We start from the raw sequence: 23,844 nt of genomic DNA, 5'->3' as shown, positions 1-23,844 counted from the left end.
TAAATTCTAAAATTCTGATTTGGAGAAACTTCAAAACCAAAGGAGTTGGTTTAAGACTGATTTCTAAATGACTAACCCTATGGTATATGAACCTCATTCATTAAAAGTGAAACTCCATTTGGAAAGTACAGCACAGCTAGAAGTTATCATAAAAAGAGAACAGGAACATAGTCTTCTCAAGGGAAGCACACGCCCAAATAATCTCCCCAAATTTCTTGTACCCTCAGTTTCATTATATTACTGTTGGGTCCTGGATTTGAATACTCTTTTTTCTAAATTACACAGAAAAAAAAAAATTCACTGGGCATCAATTTCTAAGTTAGTATCTCCAAAGAAATGTTTGGCTGCATGAGGTACTATTCAGAAAGCACAGCTCTTAATTGTTTTCTTTTACCCAAATTGAATCCAATGTACATCACAGTCCCATCTACACTTTCTGAAAACACTGATTTTTTTTCTCTTTAAGTTCCAATAATATAATAAATCACATTTTTATTTCTTACCTTGTCATCAACAATGTATTTTATCCCCACAGTTTTGAAAGCTGATCGCACCATTCCTTTTCACCCTGACAGTTTATGCTGGTCATGAAAACCTTAGTATAAAACTGTAGTAGACCTGTGATCCACCAAGGGAGGATTGCTACTGCAAAGGCTAATCAACCTGGATACCGGCATGAACTACAGTGCACTTCAAAGTTCATTGTAAAAATGAATGCCAATAAGATTTGCTATGCAATGACAATTTTAAAATTCAGGTTTATACAGTGGTTTTTGTGAATTTTAGTGATAATTCACAAGCAAAACTAATAATGATTTGCTTTATTATACTCTTCTATAGTTGAATGTCTTATTTATTACAAAGTGGACTTTGTAAAACTACCAGCATTTCTTCTGATAGTGACCTGTTAGAAATTGATGCCCCATTCTGTGTAATTTGAAAAAAAAAAAAATAAGAACATTCAAATCTATGTTACATATTTTAATTTTTTTATTTGGAGAAACTTACTTCAGAAAAAAATAATATTTGGCTCAGGGGAAAAATATTTTCAGAGTTCTAATAAAAATAGCATGGTTTCTTAAGGAAACTTTAAAAAGAGATAGTATCTTGCAGTTGAGCTCCTAATGGTTCCAGATGGTCAATGCTATAAAAGGACACCCCCTTCATTCTTTTATTGTGACCCCGAGGTCACAAATTATCTCTAAGATGTAGGAGTCATTAGTTTTTCTCAACAGTCAGGTTGTTGTTCAGCAGTATCCATTCCATTTATCTCAGACCAACCCTCAGCAATGACAGAAGAAACTGATTAGTCCAAAACTTAGCAAAAGAAATAAATGTCTATTGCTTTATGCATCTCAGCAAGTCCTTCCTAGTTATAAACAAAAGAACTATTCTGAGGTTAAAATTAGTGCAAGCAGCTGTGCGGACTGACGTTGATAGACAACAGCATACACTATTTCCCTATCCTTGAAATCTGAGGGAAAAAATTGAAACAACAATTAAAACGTTTTATCAAGACAAAAAAAAAACAAATTAGTGAAGAACTTATTATTTCTATTTGTTATGTTGAAACATAAATATTCACACCTTTTCCTTTTGCAAAAAAAAACTCTTTTCCATTATGATAATGAAATTGCCTTGAACCTGCATAGAAAACAATACACAAAATAATGTAATATACTAAATAAAGTAATAAGGTTAATTTCTTTCCTGCTGTCACTAAATTCATGCTAACAGTCTCTCTTCAGCTTGACATCAATTAATGATTTTAATTCCAGTCTCTTGTCACAGTGCTCACCACCCTTTTCTCTAATTAAAATGGATGATGCATGATGAAGATAAAACACACAAGACTTCTGTTCTTGTAACATTTCTATTCATTAGTATTTTTGCTTTTACAATAAATGGCTTTTAGCACTAATTGCAGTAGACTAAAATGAAAAGAACTTTTTTATGATTATCAAGTATAGTCTTTACATATCCAGAGAAGGTATGATGCATGGGAACCACAACTGCCCGAGTAACTCCTCAGGATGGAAAATCAATGCTGTACTAAAATTACTTAGTTAGATCACAAAACACCTCTACCTCCAAAGATAGGAAGCTTCAATAAAGAGTACATTAAAAAAAAAAGTTTAGAAGAAATAGAAATTGGCCTTTAATTTTTATTTATTTATTTATTTACTTTTTTTTTTTTTTTTTTTTTTGGTGCTGGAGGTTGAACTCTTCCCATATTCAATCCCACTCCCCTCCCTCAAGTATCATGGGGTATAGACAGTCTTTTTTGTTTGTTTTAGTACCAGGAATTGAACCCAGGGGTGCTTAACCACTAGCCACATGCCCAGCCCTTTTTATCTTTTATTTTGAGATAGGATCTCACCAAATTGTTTAGGACCTTGCCAAGTTGCTGAGGCTGGCTTTGAACTTGTAATCCTTCCGTCTCAGCCTCTGGAACCACTGGGATTACAGGTGTGCAAAGCTACACCCAGGAAAGGATGGATAGTGTTTTAACTGCTTAGATTCTTTAAAAATTATGATTGTATTACTAGTTATTAATAACACTGTGAATACCTTCTTTTATCTATCTTTCAACTTTTACCATTGTATATTGTAAAACTGATATCATCTCATTAGTATTAATGATGCAATTTAACTTATCCCCCCACCTATTATAATTTTGCTAAATTGTACGTATTGTTGGAAAATAAACCTAGCCACCAAACTATCACCTTTATGAAGCATTCACTATTAACTCTGGGCCCACCGATTTGCCCTTTGCAAAGCTAATCAATCACTCATTTGCAACTCCTGTTTTATATCTTTTTTGTGCATACGAGGCAAGTGCTGTGCTACTGAGCTATATCTCCAGTCTTTTGGACAATTTTTTTTAAACGTTAACACATTAAATATTTCTGTTTTTTAATGAAGGTAAGGAAACAATGTCATCATAAAATAAATGTTGGTAAAATAAGGAAGAGAGAATTCTAATGAATAGAAGCTGTATGCAGAAATGCCAGAAAAACTTGCAAAATGACACACCAACAACTAGAAGTGTACCAGTTAAGGACACAGATAGCTCGACAGTCTAGTGTTAAAAACTAGGCTTCAGGTCAGGCACAGGGGCGAACGCCTATAATCCCAGTGGCTTGGGAGGCTGAGGCAGGAGGATCATAAGTTCAAAGCCAGCTTCAGCAATGGGAAGGCACTAAACAACACTGTGAGACCCTGTCTCACTGGGACTGGGGATGTGACTCAGTGGCTGAGTGTCCCTGAGAGCAACACCTGGTACCCCACCCCCCAAAAAAAACCCACAAGGTTTCAATGGATGATTATAACATTGAATAGTGAAAATTTTCAAGCCATGTATTTCTTCAGTGGATTTGAAAATACCTCTCACAACTGGGAGGATTTTATAAGAAATTCATTAACTTTTTCATATCTCCACTATGAGCATTCAGAATCCTTGGAAATATTTCCAAGCACAACTTACTATAATAAATATAAGTGATAATACTGTAACACTATCATTTGCCAAATAACTACAAAATGTGAGTCAGCTACCATTATAATACTCACCTAATAGAATGAATAACATATGAAGTAAATATTATTTGAAAGTTAAGAACTTTGGTCAGAAATAAAAGTTACTATTTCTATCTTTTATCTATTACTATCTATCTTCTATCTATTTCTATCTTTCAAACTGTCTTTAATTCTTTCTGTCTGTACTTATCTATCTGTTCATACACATAGACATTACCTTGTTCCAGAAAACATTCAACGTAATTGTCTAAGAATCCTTAAAACCCAAAATAAATCAAATGGTAAACAGATGCCAACTTTTTAAAGTACACATGTATGGAAATATGTGTTTTGTAGGAAAAAATTAGGTGGCATACACCAATATCTAAATAGTGATGTTAATACAGATATATTTTTGTTTTCTTATATTAAATTTATAAGTTCTCCCCCAAAGTTTCTGTAGTTTTAGAATTAGATTATCTTGGAATTAGAGCTCGTGTTTTTAGCAGGGGAGAAGTATGTGGAAGAGAGAAAACTGAAAAAGAAAGATAAACATTAATAAGATTCATGAGCACACAAAACAAAATCCATAAAGCAGAGGTGTGTCCTAAGCCTGACTTTAAACTCCATCACAGCTCTACATAACAATCAGCTCTGGTTTCTACAGTCAGTTAGTTGAGTGAGCTGGACATGGTTGAACCAGAAGCCAAGTCTTTACTTCACATCAGTATTTCCCCAGGACTCTGAATTCTGAGAGATGTTAACATCCAAGAACAAAAAGAGTAGATTGGGTGAATGTCTTCTCTATTGGGAGAATAGTCTTCTCTAAGTTGGGAGAATGATTCTATATTCCTATTTTGGTACTTCACAAGACACATCACAAGTTAATAGAATTTGGAGAAATAATGAAGTAAAGAAACATGCATAAATTGGTTTAACTAAGTATTTCTCAAATGTATTTGTGTACACCAAACACTACTGCTTAACCCTTTTTTATCCTGCTAAACACTGTTGGGGATACCCTGTGCCACAATGTATGTATACTACCATTTACACATCAGTGGAGATATCATTGTAGCAAAAATAGAAAAATAGATCATTTAATTGAAATTGAACATGTTCTATTATTTGGTTTTGAAGCTCAAACCTTTTAAATGGCAGAAACAAACTAAATAGGGATGCTGGCTCTAGGCATGCCTGAAAGACCAACCAGGAAAAGGCAGTGAGCACTGCATTCAGGCCTTGCTCAGTGTGCCAGCTTGTGCTCAGTGGGCCCAACAGTATCTCTGAAAGGCTAGGTACCCAGGTTTGGGGCTCACAACAATCAGTTAAAATAGTACAACTCAGGACCACTTAACTTTACCCTTGGCATCACCCCAGACTCCCTCTTCTTAAGAAGAGATCTGGGTTATGTGAGCTCAAACTTGTGGCAGGTAGCCCTAGCAGAGCCAGCAGACAGACCCACACTGGGATGTTCCTAATCCATTGCTTCCACTTGGACAGCATTTACTCAAGACCCAAACTCCCAGGGTTGGCAGCAGGTGGAAAGAAGAGGAAGAAGTTAGTAAGAATGAAATCAAATTTAATCTTAGATCTAGGCTCAGAAGAATCTAGTTTACATTCACCATCAGAATAAATCTTAACCTTGTAGGAAAAACATTTTAAATCATATTCACAGTCCTTTCAATTTTTCAATATTTATATCTTAAGTAATATTCAGGCTTCACAGATGTATGTGGGCGAAAAAATATTTTGGTTTGTGGACATGTCATAACTCATAACTAAGGAATGTCAGGTTTTCTATTTTTATATAGAATCAGCCAAAATGATTTTTGGAACTCAAATAGTTACAGTGGAAAATAATGTTATAGGAAATATTTCACGGCCAGTCAGCAGAGGGAAAAGTTGTGATGAGAACATAAGCAGAGGTTGATTTATTTTCATCAATTCCTCTAATCAAACGCTTCCTAAAGAAGTTGCAGTTTCCATTCTCGAAAGGAGCATTCCATTGCCAATGTCAAAATACAGAACAGAAGGGATAACATGCAAAGAAGAGTCACCTTACCAAAATGACAAACATTAAACACACTCTTAGTATACCCCAACAAGCCTCATGCATTCACTCACTCTATTACGAGTTTAAACAAAACATAATTGTAAAAATTGCTATTGAAATACAAAGTCAAAGTACAATAATTCTCTTAAATTATGATCCTAATTGATTTTTTTAATGGGTCAGTCACTTGTTCCTTGACCCTAAAAGATTTTTACTCTAAGCCTCCTGGACATTGTAAATTCATTATGACCAACCTAGTTCCCAGAAGGATTGCATCATTAGAGGTACAGAGATGGAGATTAAAAGTAAAACTGAGAAGTGAACTGTGCCTTAGGCAAATTAATAATACAAGTGAAAGCATTATGAAAAAATCATTGTTTGGCTAGAAATATCTGATGATGCATTACAAAAGCATTTTGGGAAATGTTGATAGAATTCTGCATTGAAACACAGAAGTCACCTTAAACTGCAAAGCAGGAATATTTAGATATGAAAAATGGTACAGGATTAATGAACCTATCCCCTTTGGCAGGTTTTAAGAGATGAAAGAAATAGAATGGTTCTTTCTATCGCTCTGATTGCTCTCTAACTAAATGCCATATTTGCCTGTGGATGAATCTGAGCACATACATTTACCTGGTAGGTTCTCTTTTCAGGCACGGGAAACTCTTTAGGACAGAAGTTTATCTTCTGAGCAATTAAATATCATACTGTGCATGCAAAGGAATATTAGGCACTGTCCTAAAAATAGTGAGCTTATTAATAAGTTTGGAAATCTCAAAATTCGTGAGAAATAGTGGGAGTCCTAATAAACAAGGCAATGTGATTTTCTAAAAAATAAAATTGGGAACTGAAATATATAACTCAGCAAGAATACTTGTATAGCATGCAGTCCTCAGCACTGCCGAAAACAAAATAAATAAATAAATAAATAAATAAATAAATAAATAAATAAATAAATAAAGTAATGGAATGAACCAGCAGTAACAAACCCAGACTTACATCATAAAACTCCCATGTTATTCCCATGTATATATTCTGGAAAGTTACAGAGAATCAAAGTAATCATTCCACTCAGACAAAAATAAAACAAAAACATACACACACACAAAAAAAGGAGAACCAAAAACCTTAGAGGTATTAAAAAGATGAATAAAAATATCCAAACACTAATCTCCTTTAAAGAAAACAGTCCTGGGATGACATTTTTAGTTTTGGGCATTCATTTTTGTAAGACTGAAAGCATCCCACCTCCAGAAGTATCATAAAACACTGAACTTGACCTCGAGGTTGTTGGGCTAGAATTCTAGTTCTGGACAACATTTAGCTTTAAAACTTGATCAAAGCACCAGAAACTCACTTAAACCCAAGATTATTCAAAGTAAAATAGAAATAATGTCACTTGCTTTGGCTACTATGAACATCAAATGCAATGCTACAAAGAGGTGTTCACTGTGAGCCTGGTAAACTCCAATAGCACATCCAATAGCACAAGTGTGAGATTGCTTTCTCATCCCCTGGAATTCAAATGAGGAAATCCTCATCACTTATAAAAGTGATTTTCAATTGGCTGCTTAATGTAACTCTCTTAATCCATTTCATTGGTCTTTGGGTTTTCAACATGGAATGACCCAATAATAAACAACCATCTTTCTGGAAGATGGAATAAAACCTAAGTGGAAAATAGCATAAAATGTGAAGATAGTGAAATAGAAGAATTAGGAAATAAATGTCACATTGGAAAGGAAAACAATGTGGAGAAAAACTAACAGCTCTGAATTCTTATTATGAATCAAGAGATTCAAAAGGAGATATAAAAATTCAAGTTATTTTCAAATGAGTATTTCTTAAGTATTACTATCATATAATACAACTCATAGTTCAATGAGGCAGGATTTTAAACATTTTTTTGTTTATTTAAAGCAATTATAAATTCAATATTAATGTGTTCTCCTACCTCCTATGTAAAAGTTCTGAACTAAAACAACTGACAACCACTTTGGCTCATATTAATATAAGGGTTTCTATTCTCTCTCTTAAAAAAAAAATCCTTCTTTACAATATATTCACCTCACAACCATCAGTACTCAGATGGACACAGATAATAAAATGAATGCAAAATATTAACCTTATAAAAAGAAAGCAGAAAGAAAAAACAGAACCTCTTTCTAATGAGGTTTAACAAAATAACTGAAGTCTACCTCTCCTGCTCCTGCTTCATTCGTATTCTCTCCTCTTCTGATGTAAAGGAGTCCTGTATTTTTATTTTACCCGTTTTCTCAATCTTGTCATCTTTTCGATGTTTGCCAAACCTGTTGGTAACAAAAAATTCTAACTTGTCAATATATACAAAATAAGTTTTCTTTCCTTTGTAATAAAGACACATACTCAGTGAAATGTTCCCTTCTTCACAATGAGGGCCAAATGTCTCTTGCCATCAGTATTAATAATTTTCAGTCAGAACATCTTACTCTTTTTTCAACTAGAATATTCCAGAGAAAGCTCTTTGGGAAAATGGCCTCAGTATTCACTTTTCTTTTGGCAAAACAAAACCAAAAATGAGCAATAAGACTTGCAGTTTTGCTTTATGTAACAAATAATAATCGTATAGGCCCAAGTGCTCTGAGTACCTCAGATGGCAGAAGAAAAAGGATCTGCACTGGAGTTAGCTTCTCTCAGGACTAAAGAATGATAATCCACAATCATCTATTTAATAATCTTCCCATAAACAACTATTCCTCTTTATTTTCTTAGCCTGGTTTATTGGAAACATTCATCACAGTTTAAAAACTGACAAACAAGGCCATGTTTGCAAGGTATAAAGCACAAAGGATAATTTACACTGCTATAATACTTTGAGCTTATTAAATCGAAAGCTTTCAGGCATTCTCATCAAACACTCTCCTAAGTCTGATGAAAAGCGATTGCTGAATGTGACATTTTTGACTTGGAAATCTAGATCTGATCAAAAACAAATATGAGGAACAAACACATGATTGAAAAATGGCTCACAAACTGCTACGGAGGGATGCTGACCTCAAGGCTCCTTAAGGAAACACTAACATCATTCTAATCTGGCATGCAAAGTATCCACAAACCCGAAGTTCGGTATCAATCCTTTTTCCTGCTGTCATTTTTCCCTAAAAGAGACCATGAATCCTGTGATGCATATTCTCTATATCCTCAAGTCCTAGTCATCTGTTGAGAGCTTCAGGCTACCTGATATTTCAAACCAGAAATCTTTTACAATTATGCATCTAAGCAAATATAAATAAAGCATATTATATCTTTCTATCTAAGAAGGAACCAGGAATCTAACTTATAGTGACAATTAAATATCACAAAAGAAAAGAAAGGGATATACAGAAAGTTGACATAAAGAAAAAAAGAATATTTCAATTAACAGCTTGGTTAATGGCACAGATCATTTTCTTGTCAATATCAATCTGAGTTTAAATACTTGGCTACACATGAAGTGTCCATGAAGGTACCTTAACATGGTAATTAAGGTTCCATTATGTTTTCAAAGGGGTTTATAAATAAGGAGGGAACATTCTTAAAATGCTAAAATTAAAAAAAGTTAAAATACTCCCACAACTGTCCCTTTAAAATTGTCTATTAGAAAGCAATGAAAGTGACTGCAAATTAACTATATTAAGCAAACCTATCCTTAACATTTAATTTTGTTTGGACACTAGAAGATCATTCCAATTGCAAAAAAGAAAAGAAAAAATCCCCAAGAATTTAAATTTAGAACGCAACTTAAATCTATTCACAAGGGATAAAATACATGCTGTGCCTTTAAAGCTAATAAATACAAAACATTAAAAAAAAAAGACTTTATTTTTATCTGTATATCAATAATGCCTCAGAGATAAGCAAAATGATGGGCTTTATGAAATGAATGAATTCATTCACTCATTCATGAATAATTGAGGAATAATGAACAAACAAATATAAAAAATATACATCCCAGAAGCCGACAACTGAAACACAATTTTTATTCATTTGACAAAAATTTATTGAGCATCTACTATGTAGTAAGGACTTATTTATTTAAGGCTATAAGCAGTAACAAAACACATTAAGTCACAGCGACTGTGATAAAGCTTACATTGTAGCTTACAGTTAAGTAACAAATTAGGATGAAACAGATGAGGGAGTACTTGGATAAAAGTGCTATGGAGGAAAGCAAATCACAGCGAGTAGGCTAATTCATTTCAGAAAAAGTGGTCAAAAATGACCTCCCTGACAAGAAAATATTTGAGCACAGATCTGAATGAAGTAAGGAAACCAGTCATACTGGGAGAGAGAAGAGAGCAAGTGCAAAGGCACTGAGACACAGGGGCGTGGAGTTTCTTTGAGGTACTACAAGTAAACAACATAGTGAAAACTGAAGAGAACAAGAGATGAGAGGAAATGAAGTAGGCACCAGAGCACCCAGGACTTTGAAGACCACATAGGAGATGAGACCAAAAGTCACTGCAGATTTCCAAATACAGGAGTGACACTGGTGACATATTAATGATACTGGCAGCAGTGGGAAGAACATATTGTAAGTAAATCAGGGGAGGAGACTTGGAGAAGAGGTTAGTTTCTGGATATATTTTGACAATAGCACTAACAGGATTTGCTGATAGGGAGGCCAGGGGTGTGAGGAGGAGGGAAGCCAGTAATGACTACAGGTTTTAGCCATGGAACTGGAAGAGGGGAATTAATATTCAGGAAAAGATTTGGTGACCCAGAGGCACAGGTGATGTCATAGCCAAGATTCAAGCCACAGTGCCAAACTGGACCATTAATGTGAGAGCCATCAGCAGATACGTGGCATGTAAAGCCATGGGGTTCAGTTTCATCTTTTTTATTCTGCAAAGCTGAGACATCTGGAAGTATAAAGTACATTAATATCTATCTTCTAGAAGAGTATCAATTCAAATTTTAATATATTTACTTAAAATCAGAAACTTCCAAAGGTAAATCATTTTAACTATTTAATGTTCCCATTCATAAATGTCCTTCAAATGGTACACTGTGCCCATAATGACTCTTTTTTTAATGACATTGTGCTGGTTCACACTCTAAATTACATAAATTCAACCCTGCATCATATTTGAGAAATAAAATGCAACAACACATAATGATTCAGTATTCATCTGTGCCAAAAGGCACAGTTTTATAAGAAAATAATGTGTATCTACTCTTTGAGCTAGTAATATTGGGGGGAATTGAGATAGGTGGATTTTTACATTTTTAAAATAGTATTTATTTACTTATTTTTGCAGTGCTTGGGAGTGGCATCCAGGGCCTCCTGCATGGTATACAAGCACTCTTCCACTGAAATACACCCACCGCCCATTTTTGCATTTTTTAAAAACAGCTTAGATATTTTCATTCTAAACAATGAGTTTAACCATGTCAAAATATTTTTTATAATGTTTTTCGTCCTGTTCTATGAAGGAAGTTTCAGTTTGTTCACCAAATCTCATATGTACATAAATTCACTCTCTCAACTTTCAGCTTTTTATCTTACATACAAATGACTAGAAGGACAAAAGAGTGAAATCCTGATTTATATTTAAGAATGCATTTTTTTCTCATTGCGTTTGGTAGCAAAATATTAGTTACCTATATCACCTCCTAATCAGGAGAATAACTACTACATTATTTGCAAATTTGTAATCAAACTACTATAGAATAATTTCCTTTTTTATATTACAGATTCAAGATTAATGAATGAAAAAGTAAAGAAAGTGTACATAAAAAGTTTATAGGTTAACATTTAGACATTTTCCTTAATGGCTGCTTTACTTAATAAATTATGTGATTTCTTTAAGGTATACTGTAAAATCGCAGTACATTATTTTATGAGTGAGGCAAAAATGGATCCCTCAGCTCTAATTTTCCTGACAGAATGAAATAAAGACTATAAGTGAAAAGATATGCCAACCATTCTAGTTTGCAAAAAAGAAAAATGAAAGTATCTGTATCCTCATCCACTCTAATTGCCAGCATATTCTACTGGTTTTTGTTTTGTTTTGTTTTGGTACTCCCCAGTACCAAACCCAGGAGTACTTTACCACTGAGCTACATCCCCAGCCCTTTTTAATGTATTTTAAGACAGAGTTTCACTAAGTTGCTGTGGCTGGTCTCAAATTTGCAATCCTGAGTTGCTGGGATTGTAGGTGTGCACCATGGTGTCCAGTTTACTGTACTTCTAATCCATAGTTGTTGAATTCTTCCTGAAAAGGCAGAGGTTGGTCACTGAAAAACATCAGGTGTGCCAAGTCAGTTTCACAACTGAAATTAGTCATCAGCTTCGAAGATAATCATTCAATAGCAAGATGCTTAAGAGCTTGGAAAGTATCAATTACTTTTACACTAATGTCTTGTTTTATTTTTACAGACTGCATTTTGATTCATTGTACACAAATGGGGTACAACTTTTTGTTTCTATGGTTGTGCACGATGTAGATTCATACCACTCATGCAATCATACATGTACATAGGGTGATGATGTCTGTCTCAGTCCACTATCTTTCCTACCCCAGCTCCTTCCTGCTCTCATTTCCCTCTACACAAAACAAAGTTCCTCCATTCTTTTACACTGATATCTTTTTTAAAGCCATGGATGAGGGACTGGGGTTGTAGCTCAGTGGTAGAGCCAGAGCCTAGCACGTGTGAGGCACTGGGTTCAATTCTCAGTGTCACATATAAATAAAGAAATAAAACAAAGGTCCATCGACAATTTAAAATATATATATTTTTTAAAAAGTCATGGATAAATGAAAGTCAACTGGGTAATTTTTTTTTTTTTTTTTGAAAAGCGAATCTGGAAATACACTGGGCTCACGGTAGGTCCAGGAAACCAACCCACTCTGAATAGAGAATCGGCGTTTTGCTAATTGCCCCCTGATGAACCCACACAGACATCCCGAGGGGAAAACGCTACCATCACCCAACAGATGTGAGGCTGACAGGTAGAGTGCCCACCTACCCTAGTGCCTCAGGAAATCTGCTAGTCATGTTAACATAGGAGAATGCCTTTTAAAAAAAATAGAAAAACAAAAGGGAAACATAGAGCTTGAAAAAAAATTATAGGAGAAAACTTGCTTTAGAGGTGACAGCCTGGGGAAAGTACAGAGAAAAATAAGCCAAAGTGACACTGAAGTCTCCTTCACAGAAAGATTCAGTGGATGAGCCTGTCTCAGTCAGAGCAGGACTGTAATCATTCTTAAGCACGGGACTTTCCTCATAAAGGATTCAGCAACATTTACCCTCAGCTAAAGTAATCTCAAAGTAATCTGCTAAATGGGTTTTACTATGACACATTATAGATGAACTTATTGCTGTCTGCCCGATCAGCCATGTGTCATTACAGTAAACAATGACAGGCACAAAGAGCTCTTGCTGACCAGTGCAAACAGCAAACAAAACCACCAGGAGAGGTTGTTTTTATTGGGGGCCAGGGTACAGAGGATTGAACTCAGATGCACTCAGTCACTGGGCCACTTTCCCAGTCCTCTTTTGTATTTTATTTAGAGACAGTGTCTCACTGAGTTGTTAGTGCCTCACTCTTGCTGAGGCTGGTTTTGAACTTGCTATCCTCCTGTCTCAGCCTCCTGAGCTGCTGGGATTACAGGCGTGAGCCACCGCATCCAGCAAGAGGTTGTGGTTTTAAGTAGAAAGAACAGTCACCAAAAATTAACTACCGTTAAGAGTTTCATTTCTATTAAACCATTATTTGGACTTTTAATAAAGTAACATAATTCTCTCTGCAGTATAAAAACTGCCAAAGTATTTTATCATTTAAAGTGTAATATTTGTACTGCCACTAAAATTAGAGGTCTTAAGGAAAAATTATAGTGAATGATAACACATACCATCCTGCTATAAATAGGATAAAACTAATATAATTGGTTTTGTAATGAAGGGGCTTTTCCAAATACCACATTTGAAAATATAACATGGTAAAAAGAAAGTCTTAAAAAATCTTCTGCCACATTTAAACATGGATGGACAAGATATCCAGAACCAATTAACTTGTAGGATTTGAAGAGTAACTTTAAAAATAAGATTTTCTTTAAAATATTCCCACTGGCATGTCACTGAAATCTGGTATTTCTCACTGCTAATTATCACAGTCTTCAAAGTCCAAGGAAGACTTTACTACATTACTTGCCTGACTATTTACCCTAAGAAATCTGTAAGCTAAATGACACTGCTTGTCTGGGCAAGAGAACTTAAAATGGTTGGAATATGAATTCAGTGTCAGCTATCAGAAGCCACTTGTACTGTCTGGATGCCAGACTCCCATACTGGAGGAATCAATGGAGGCATGTAACTCAATATTCTGTCCTATATTTTGTCTGTCTTTTCTAAGTATTTGCATTGCCACATGATTTATTTTATAGCCTTTTCTTTCCAAGAATTCATTTTCTCTTTCTGGAATCTTCCAGTTGTTTCTGGTAGATGCATGTGTTTCTAGAGCCATTGCATAACCTGTCTTTGACCACTGACTTCAATGATGATTCTTCCATTTGCCCTAAAGGTCCTCTAGAGATATCAGCTGCCCAGTGAGCCACTCTCAAGATTTACTACAGTCAAATTATGTACCCTGCGTGGTGTCATTCCTGCATCCCAATCCAGTTCTTTGCATAGCTCAGAACACATTGCTCACACAAATCAAAGCAAAACCATGAGGGCTGGGGATGCAGCTCAGTTGTAGAGCATTTGCCTAGTGTGCACAAGGCCCTGGGTTCCATCCCCAGCACCACAAAAAGAAAAGCAAGAGCACAAGCCATTGACATCGTTCCTCTGTAGTCCTTCAAGCCATACTTTTCCTAAACAGTCTGTGACCCAAGTTTCTCTAGAAACCTGTCTTCAATTGATTCAGGTACTAACTTTCCCCACATTCTCGGTGTTTTAACTTTCCTCAACTTATCACTCTCATTTCTAACACAATAATGAACTGCTGTGGATTTCCTGTAAAGATAAAAAAAAAAAATCTTGCCATATATCTTTGTAAATTCTCTTGCATTCTTGTCTATATGCACTGAATGTTTCTGGAAATCAAAAATTAGAAATTAGTCTCCTAGAACAATGCATTATTTTACAGAAGAAACTGAGGCCACACTGGTACTAGGAGCTACCCAGTGACAACACGAGTTCAGACTAGAGATCAGGTCTCCTCACAGGTAGTTGAAGGTAGCAGATCTAAGCTTGAATACTCCTACAAGAAAATGAAATTCCAAGATCTATGAAGTCCAAGTTGTGTAATTCCTACATGAGACATAAAACTGAGTAATGAATGCTCTTTTAATTACTTAATTACATTTAACTAGAATTTATTGAAGTCTTATTATGTTCTTTATATCATTAATCACCACTCAGAATGTGAGGGAGGTGTTGTCATCCTCCTGCTGAGCAGGGAGAAGCCTGGGTCAAGAAGCACATTGGAATCCAGTGATCTGTCAGGTAACAGAACAAGTAAGTAGCAAAGCCAGAATTCAGACCTAAGACTTTTCCACCAGCTTATGAACCAAAGACACTATTGTTTTATGCTCAGAACAGTTGGTTAGTAAAATCTTTGTTTAAATAAATGTGATAAGTTTTGCATTGCCTGTAGCATTTCAGTACTGGGGATACTGCTCCTGAATGGAATTTGTCTACAAATATCACGCATTTGAAGGCCAGGACAAGAACGGTTCCTAATCATTATAAAGGATCATAACACTGCCCACACACCCATTCACAGGACACTGCCAACATTTCTAAATGCAAGGACCCTCCATATGTTAAAATCATCTGTCCTGGTATATGCAAATGCTGTCATGCAGTGGCAGAAGCGCATCACACTGCCCAAACTCATTCAGAGAGTGAAATAGCAAGGAGCGTACTTGAGCCATTTGTCTTTTGTAATGCTGTGCTTCTGGTCTCTGGCCATATTTTAAATACTTCAGACTCCTTTTTACAAACGAAATGAGGAAAAAAAATAAGTCACTCCTAATATGTCCTTCCTGTGCAGGATCTCACATATTTTAGTGACATTTTAAGAAATCGCTGTCATGAAAGCGCACTGATTTGCTCAGCAGTAGATTGTAGCAACGCTGGATGAATCAGGGAAGAGAAGGCTGATTATGAAAAGCAGAAAGCTCCTATTTAGGCAAAAAAAAAAAAAAAAATCTTGGTAATCAACAATGATGAGAAGGGAGAGAAAAAGGGTACATGACAACTTGATAGTGCTTTTTGTAAGATGGGGTACAGTTTTTAGCTGGTAGAGTTTAGCAGGGGTTCTCTTTAAAAGGAAATTCACAAACTTGAGGATCATTATTTGATTGTGCAGTTTTCATCATTGCTAGTCTGATTAGATTTAATAAACCAAATTTGTGTTGCTTGGCATGGAGGGAAAAAGAAATGACTTTTTCTTCCTTTTTTTTTTCTTAAAAAAAAAAAAAAAAAAAAAAAAGCTCTACTTAACCAAGCCTTAGATGTGCAATGTACCCTTAATGGATAACATATCCTTTTCAGGAGTCCCATTAAATGTCCCTTTAAGTGCACTCTTACCCTGGCATAGCCTTTGTTATCCAATCAAGGATGTGCTGATATACTTTGTAATCTGACACTTCAGAAATCCCAGAAGGATATGGAACAAGGATATATTAAAACAATAATTGAGGAATTGAAAATAGAGGGGGGCAAAAGGAATTCAGCACAGAATCAATCTTGACTTTATAAGAAACATTGTAAATTCCAAACATGGAAAAGAAGGAAAGAAAAAGTGTGGGAATCAGAAAGAAAGACTTAAAGGGGGAGATCACACACAGTAATCCTTCCAAACACAAGACAAAAACATAAATAACTGAAATACTATTTGCAATCTATACTTGGAAGCGTCCTAGTAAAATGAGAGCAGATGAGTAGAAGCATACCTTAATTATGATGTTGAAGCTTTTCAGGTATCTGTTCACAGATCACATGACATGCTTTCTGGGGCAAATAATTCCCTCTTTGTGAAAAGAGGTCAATTACTAATTACTGCTCTATACCAGGTTTTTATAAAGCTTGCCATGCCTTACCACTTTTTTCCAAATCAGATCCACACAGGTAATCAAACCATACTAACCCCATAATCCCTAACATCCAAATGCAAATAATATGCAAATTATATTTTCTTTCTTCCTTAACTACACCGACTTTATTACAATATATACATACATGCAGACACACACAACACACACATATACATTCATATGTACTTACACACAGCAAAAACAACACACAATTCTGATTTTTTAAAAATGCTTAATTTGGCAATGAAATCATCCACGTCCACTTAAAATGAGAGTGCCTTTCATGCAACTCCTTCTCTGGATCCTTTTCTCCACCACCACGCTCCTAATTCTTGTTCTGTTCACTTTAATGCATTATTGTTTCATAATACAATACTACAAATTGCAAATTACATTTGGCTCAAGGAGTGATTATGAAAAATACTATCACTGCTGCCTTTGCTCGAATAACTCTGATAATAATGAGAGATTGATTGAGCTCGAAGCAGCACAAGTGATGAGAAGGGTCAATTTGAGCATTTCTATTAAGCTTCTTTTGTTAAACCCAACACTTTGCCAGGTCAGAGGCAAATAATCATACCCTACATCTGGTTTCCATGGTTTTCCTTTTCCTAAGACATCAGAACAATTTAGTAAGTGGTCTTGCCCCGAAGGCAGTCCCCACAAGAAATGCTAATGAGACCCAAGTCACAAAAATACATCCATTTAAAAGGGCACTTGAAAGAAAAAAAAATAATAAAAGGTAGAATGATATTTTACTACACACCTTTTTCTGTAGGACAAAAAATAAGGAGTATTTAGTAACAAAGATAATCCTAATAATTCCTGTTGCCATCTGCCTTTCTGATTCTCAAATTGGTATCCTGGTTCAAAAGGTTCATGACACTACATAAATATATGCACAAGGTATCTTTTTAAAAATTTCTAGTTAGGAATATTCACTCTCAGTTAAATAGGCACTGTGAATCAAATTACATGTTTGAACTACTGATACAAAGGGATATGTTAGTTAAAGCGGAAACACTTTCAAATGCCTCTTTATTCTCATATGTTTATAGAACAGGCGGAAGTCACAAAGAAAGATATTATGGTCATTGAAGTTTCAAAAGAAAAAAAGTCTCAGATTTTTTGTATAGCTCCTGGAAACTTCGAAAGATGAAAACTTCCCCAAAGATCTCATTATCTATGAAGTTAAGATGTCAGTCAGCACTTTTTTCTGTCGATTATAGGAAACAATTTCTGTTGATTCACATTTCTTAGAGAATGCTCTCTATAGAGTAAATTAAGAGGTGCAGATTCTTGGGTTTTTTTTTTTTTAATCTTTAACTTGATTTGCATATTCAGAGTCTACTTTCAGGAGCTGATGTGCTTTCCAAGGCCCAAAAGGCCAGTGTTGTGGCAAATTGTCAAGAACTAGAGGCCACATCTAACTTTTGAAACTGGGAGGGCAAGCAGAGCCCCCCGCCCCAAGAGGCAACAGGTCCCCAAACCCAGATGCAGATGCCTACTGTCTGCTTGAATCACACCCTCTTAAAAAGCAAGGGACTATTTGGCTGAGAAATCAGTGCCTTCGCAGCATGTCCTGGTTTTGGGACACCTGGTGAGAGCAGCAGTTCTTCCCCAGGCAAGTTTCTACACTGTTCTGGGATGTGTTTTCTCTCTACCAGGATACACAATATTATACGTTACCAATGACTCAGCTGTGGTTAAGAACCCAGCTGGGAACTAAGATCCAGAATCCTGGCGTGGTTCCAGGGATGGAGCGACAAGGGGTAAGAACAAGGAGATGTGTTTCCTGTCTGGACTCCAACCCGCAGGCTCCTCACGTGAAAGGGAACATGAAATTCGCAAAATGTCAAACCACCACATTCTTCCTTATTTGACTAAATAGTTCAGCAAGTGTTCAAATATAGAACTTGTTGATTTGTGCACTGGGCTGGAATTCCTCTCATCCCAAGTCATTTCCATCTTCTCAGAGCTGTCACATCTGCACTGCATGCTGTGTGGTCTCAGATGCTAGGCCTACTTGCTGGCAATCACAAGCAAGAAAGAGGTGCTCTGTGAAAGCACGTAGTGTCATCCAAAACACCATTCTGGAACTAGAGGCAGTGCCACTAATATCTTTCTAAATGTTCAGTCTTCCCCACTTACAGTTGCTTTTATAGGCTATCATTATGTTGCTTTCCTGGCTACAGTTTAAAACTGTCTGCTCTTAACTAGTGTGTATAATCATGGTGTATTAGTGAACCTAATATCATTGAGGACACTATGTACATAAACTCTCAAGAGTGTAGAGAAGGGTTTCAGAATACCTACCTAGGAAAAAGAAGAATAAGCCAGGGAAGAAAACCACCAAGAACTAACCAAATAATATGAACTAACAGATGGACGGTACCTTAAAAGTTCAAAAGGCTAACTTACAAATTTGTTATTAAAATTAAAAGTGAAGAAAGTGGAAATTAGGTAACTGAGGCTGATGTGGAAGATAGGTACAAGAAGAGGTGGTGGGGCTGGGCTGGGTAAGGTGAGTAGCAAATCTAAATCCCTAATTCTCTCTACTCTAGCACACTCTTCACCCTCTAAGATGTACATCTCAACCCTTTTGTACACGTAATTTTCTTCATGTTGACTTACACATCAAGAGTCCATGAAGTAACATCTTTGTTATGCTAACATTAAAAATATACTTTAAAAATAATCTCTGCCAAAGAACATTGAGTAATCTAAAACCAACTAGACCATAAATAAATTTGAAAATGGTAAATAAAATTTTGACCCTCAAACATCTACCAAAATGCATGGTATGCTGTTCCTTGACACAGAATAATAGTCAATACATGCTGCTAATGGATAGTGATGAAACAATCCAACATAAAAATACCAAAGCATTTGGGTAACATCTGAAGACCCGCAACTCAGCTCCAAGTTATCCATCTCAGCTGAGAGCGGGCAGCAGTAGAGTTTGTCAACCTTTGCACTGTTGAAATTTGGGGTAAGGGTCCCTTGCAAAGGCAGACACTCTTATCCATCAAAGAAATTTAGCAGCCTCCATAGCTACTAGATTCCAGTAGCACCCCTTTCCTATTTGTGTCAACCAAAGAAGTCACCAGACACTGACAAACACTCATAAGGGGCAAAACTCTGGAAATTAAGAACCACTTGGCTAGGGTTTAAGACATTATCTTCATTATTACAAAGAATAAGATAAGAGGAGTGAAGAGACAGTAGTAGACATATCAATTTTCATCCCCAAAAGATGTATATATTTCAGGATATTAAGGAGAGAAGTATCTTTATACTAAGATGGTTAGAGTTGAATGCAGATGACCATCTAAATCCCAGAAGACAAGATCTGGCATAGACACACAAAACATGATCTAGCATGCTAAAACAAGAATATGTTATGAGATGTTTCCATAAGGTACCAAAGTCAGTCAGTACAATCAATATACCATGATTAAGTGCTCGCTTCAGCAGCACATATTCTAAAATATATCATGATTAAGAGCCTGCCCCCCCAAATCAGAAAAACATGGGTTACTTGATATGTGACAAATAGCACTACTAAATAATAAAAATACTATTTTAAAATGTTAGTAACAATAATTACAAGCTATCATGTTTAAAACCATATAGCACACTGCTGGCAGAAATCAACGCTCAATACATAATGGACAGTATTTTTTAACTAGAGTATCTATATATCCGTCCCTCCTCCATTTCCAGGTAGCTACTCCAGGGTCCCTATGTTTGGAAGATTGTGATCATTTAAGTGGTAGATATAATGTTTGCCACCATATGTGGTATACTCCCTCTCCTTTGGTTAAACCAGAATAACCTGGCCAGCAGTGGTTAATCTCGGCTAGCACAATGGAGTAAGGATGAAGAGCAGCCTGGAGCTATGAGGTAGTTGTGGCTTCAGGCCTCTGGAGGTCGCATTCAGGCACCTGGCTTCACAAACCATGAGGTGAAGAAAAGACTTTTTAGCATCAGGTGATCCACAGCAGATTCTGCTAGCTGGTACCCAGTATTCAATCTCCTCTTCCTCCTTCTATCAGACCCCTGAGTTGACTGGGTGAGAAGATACACTTTACTTGAGATAAAATGACATTGTCCAGTCCACTAGAAACAGGAATAAAAGACGGAAGGCGGCAGTTGAGAGCACAGACTTGAGTCAGAATCCTGGGTTCACATCCTTGGTTTTTTTTTTTTTTTTTTTTTTTTTTTTGCGGTGCTGGGGATTGAACCCAGGACCTTGTGCTTGTAAGGCAAACACTCTACCAACTGAGCTATCTCCCCAGCCCTTGTTTCTCCTCTTAATAACTTTATGACAAACAGCTATAGGACTTGTTTAATCTCTTTATGCCTCAATTTACTCTTTGGTCAAATGCAACCATCCTTACAGATTTATTGTGAGGATTAAATGAATTATATATCACCGTGTGCTGGCACATACAAGCACTCAATAAATAGTAACTATTTTATTATTACTGTTAAACTTAAATTTCTGGTTCACAGAAATTGATAATAGGAATTTACACAATGAGGCTTAGGTTTTTTCCCTTTCCTCTTCTCTCCTGCTGAGAATGCTGACAAGATTACTAGAGATGTAACCATGAAGTGACACTGAAGACAGAAATATGTGTTGAGACAGTCATGTTTAAAGGAGCATTACTTGGAATAACCTAGTGTCCAATGATGGATGAATTGAGAAACAAAGTGTGGTATATACATATCATGGAATATTATTCAACCATAAAAGGACATTCTAATGTGCTAAATAGGACTGCAACCCTGAAGACATCACACTAAATGAAATCGACCAGTGACAAAAAGATAAATACTGTGTGATTTCCCTTACATGAGGCACCTAGAGTAGTCAAATTCATAGAGACAGAAAGTAAAAGGGTGGTCTCCAGGGGTGGGAAAAGAGGGAAATAGGGAGTTAGTTTTATGGGTACAGAGGATCACTTTTGCTAGATGAAAGTGTTTTGGAGATGGATGAGGATGAGGGTTTGCACAACAATGCAAATGTACTTAATGCCACTGAACATACGCATTTTAAAAATGATTAAGATGACAAATATTATGCTAAGTGTATTTTACTACAATAAAAAATATTAAAATACATATTCAGGATGGTTGAATAAAAAGAAGGTAGTGACACTGATAACAAACTGAGGCCACTACAAAAAGCCAGACTTCTTTAAAATGAGAGAAACCCTGGTCTGCTTAAGCTGTAGTTTTGCGCATTGGTGCTACAACTGAAATGACTGCTCGCAGATACAGTCGTGGAGATAAGGAGACAAGAAGGAGTGTCTCTTTTCATATGTTCAGCTTCCCAGTAAAAGAGAGTGTTTATTTGCAGCATCTCTATAATGATCCTATTCTCAGGTCACTATCATACCAGCTCAGTCCCACAGTTCCTGGAAACTAATTTTCTCCTCAAGATGTTGCCCTAAAAGTCAACCCAGGTGGCAAACAGAGGGCAGGGAGGAGCCAATAGCCTTCCATAGGTGTAAGAGTGGAATTAATTGAAGCAACTGAAAATAACCACCACAGCAAAGCCTCATCTATTCAGCCCAGAGCTGCCCTTCCAGCTGACAAGCACTCTCACTATTGAAGACAACAGGCCATGAGTCAGAAATGATTTTCATCTTCTCCTCATTGTTGCTGATGCTATTTGGATACTCACCATTTGGTGAGTAGACACCACTACCCACCCTTCTATTATCTTGGTTGTTAATAAGTGTTTTCTCTCTAACTAGACAGCCAATCAGCTGCATGGATACATAATGGTGGAAGATAGTTCTAAAGGAAAGGTCCACTGCTCACTGTACTAAATGGAAATGATACAAAAATTCGGCATTAGTGACTTACAGAACTTCCATTTCACGAACAAAAATAATAATGTTCAAAGGAGTTCATGTTGTCATTCTAAATAGGGGTCTACTCAAAGAGAAAAAGAACTTTGAGAATATAAGACAGTAATGTCTGAATAGCTAAAATTATATTGGAATGTAGAAACTTTTCAGAAGAGTTTCATAGGAAAAACATGTTTTCTAGTTGTTCATTAAAATTGAGAAGGAAGATTTAAAACCTTAGTAGAAACTCATTTAAGATTCCACGGCTATCTGTTAACAAACAAGATAGTTACATTTTCTAACTTTTTAAAAATAACACGTGGTCCATAATATTTTACTACTGAAAATTAAAAGAATCAAAATTGTGTCACAAAAGGAAATACATATAAGTCTATTACTGTTCTGGGAAATACATTTCCAGACAGAAAACTATTTAGATTTTTAATGCATCAACAATAAAGTACATAATACAGAGAATGATTTGTGAAATTAAAAATGCAAGTAGAAAATAATTAAAAGTTTTTTAAAAGATGCATGTAAGAAGAACAGAGTCATGGTGCCCTTTAGAAAAAGCCAACAAGCTAAAATCATGAACATGTTCAATATACCAATTTCAACTGTCTACATAAAGCATCAATATTTTGAATACACCAAGCATTCTATTATTCTTTGGGAGTAGAATACAAAAGACAAACACTGTGGCCATGAAAAAGAAAGATATCTGCAACTCATATTTATTACAATTTTTTGAGGTAAAAGGAAAAGAGGCACTCACAAATCCTGGGAAAATAGGCCCTGAGAAAACAGTCTTAAAATGTAAATACTGATTTGTATTTTTATTTTTTTACAGCACCAAGGATCAAACCCAGGGACTTGTGCATGCAAGGTAAGTACTCTACCACTGAACAGCACTCCCAGATCCAGGACTCTGATTATATAGAGGTTAAACATTACAATTATTCTCTTTCTTTTTTTGTACTGGGAATTAAACCCGGGGGAGCTATACCACTGAGCTACATCCTCAAACCTTTTTCTTTTCCATTTTGAGATAGGATCTCATTAAGTTTCTAAGGATCTCACTAAATTGTTGAGGCTGGCCTTGAACTTGCAATTCTCCTGCCTCAGTCTTCCAAGTTGCTGGGACTATAGGCTTATGCCACCATGCATGGCACACTTTTTCAAAAAAGGTTTTTATTTATCTAAATTAAACATTTAAATTAAACATTTAGATAAATTAAATTAATATGACCTAAATATTTTTGTTGTGTAAACATGAGGGAAGTTCAGAACAAAGCAGCTAATTTAGAGCCTAATGATATCGGGGCCCTTAACC

The 23,844-nt window shown here is 35.9% G+C and overlaps 1 protein-coding gene and 1 non-coding gene across 20 annotated transcripts in view; both read right to left on the bottom strand.

Moving 5' to 3' along the window:
• Window positions 1–23,844, bottom strand: part of Pard3 (par-3 family cell polarity regulator) — a 649,712-nt gene that overhangs the window by 159,480 nt on the left and 466,388 nt on the right. For 15 of the 19 annotated variants that reach the window (XM_047521509.1, XM_047521510.1, XM_047521512.1 and 12 more), the window contains one exon: window positions 7,780–7,890. The exons of the other annotated variants lie outside the window; for them this stretch is intronic. In XM_047521509.1, the coding sequence (XP_047377465.1) occupies window positions 7,780–7,890 (111 nt within the window). The remainder of the gene's footprint in view (window positions 1–7,779; window positions 7,891–23,844) is intronic. 19 annotated transcript variants of the gene reach the window in all.
• On the bottom strand, window positions 20,874–20,947 carry Trnav-uac (transfer RNA valine (anticodon UAC)). The gene has a single exon. It is a non-coding gene; the product is annotated as a tRNA-Val (tRNA).

Source organism: Sciurus carolinensis, chromosome 12, assembly GCF_902686445.1.
Source record: "Sciurus carolinensis chromosome 12, mSciCar1.2, whole genome shotgun sequence".
Classification (NCBI taxonomy): Eukaryota; Metazoa; Chordata; class Mammalia; order Rodentia; family Sciuridae; genus Sciurus; species Sciurus carolinensis.
The sequence above is the reverse complement of the archived record's forward strand: the minus strand, read 5'-3'. Positions and strand labels throughout refer to the sequence as shown.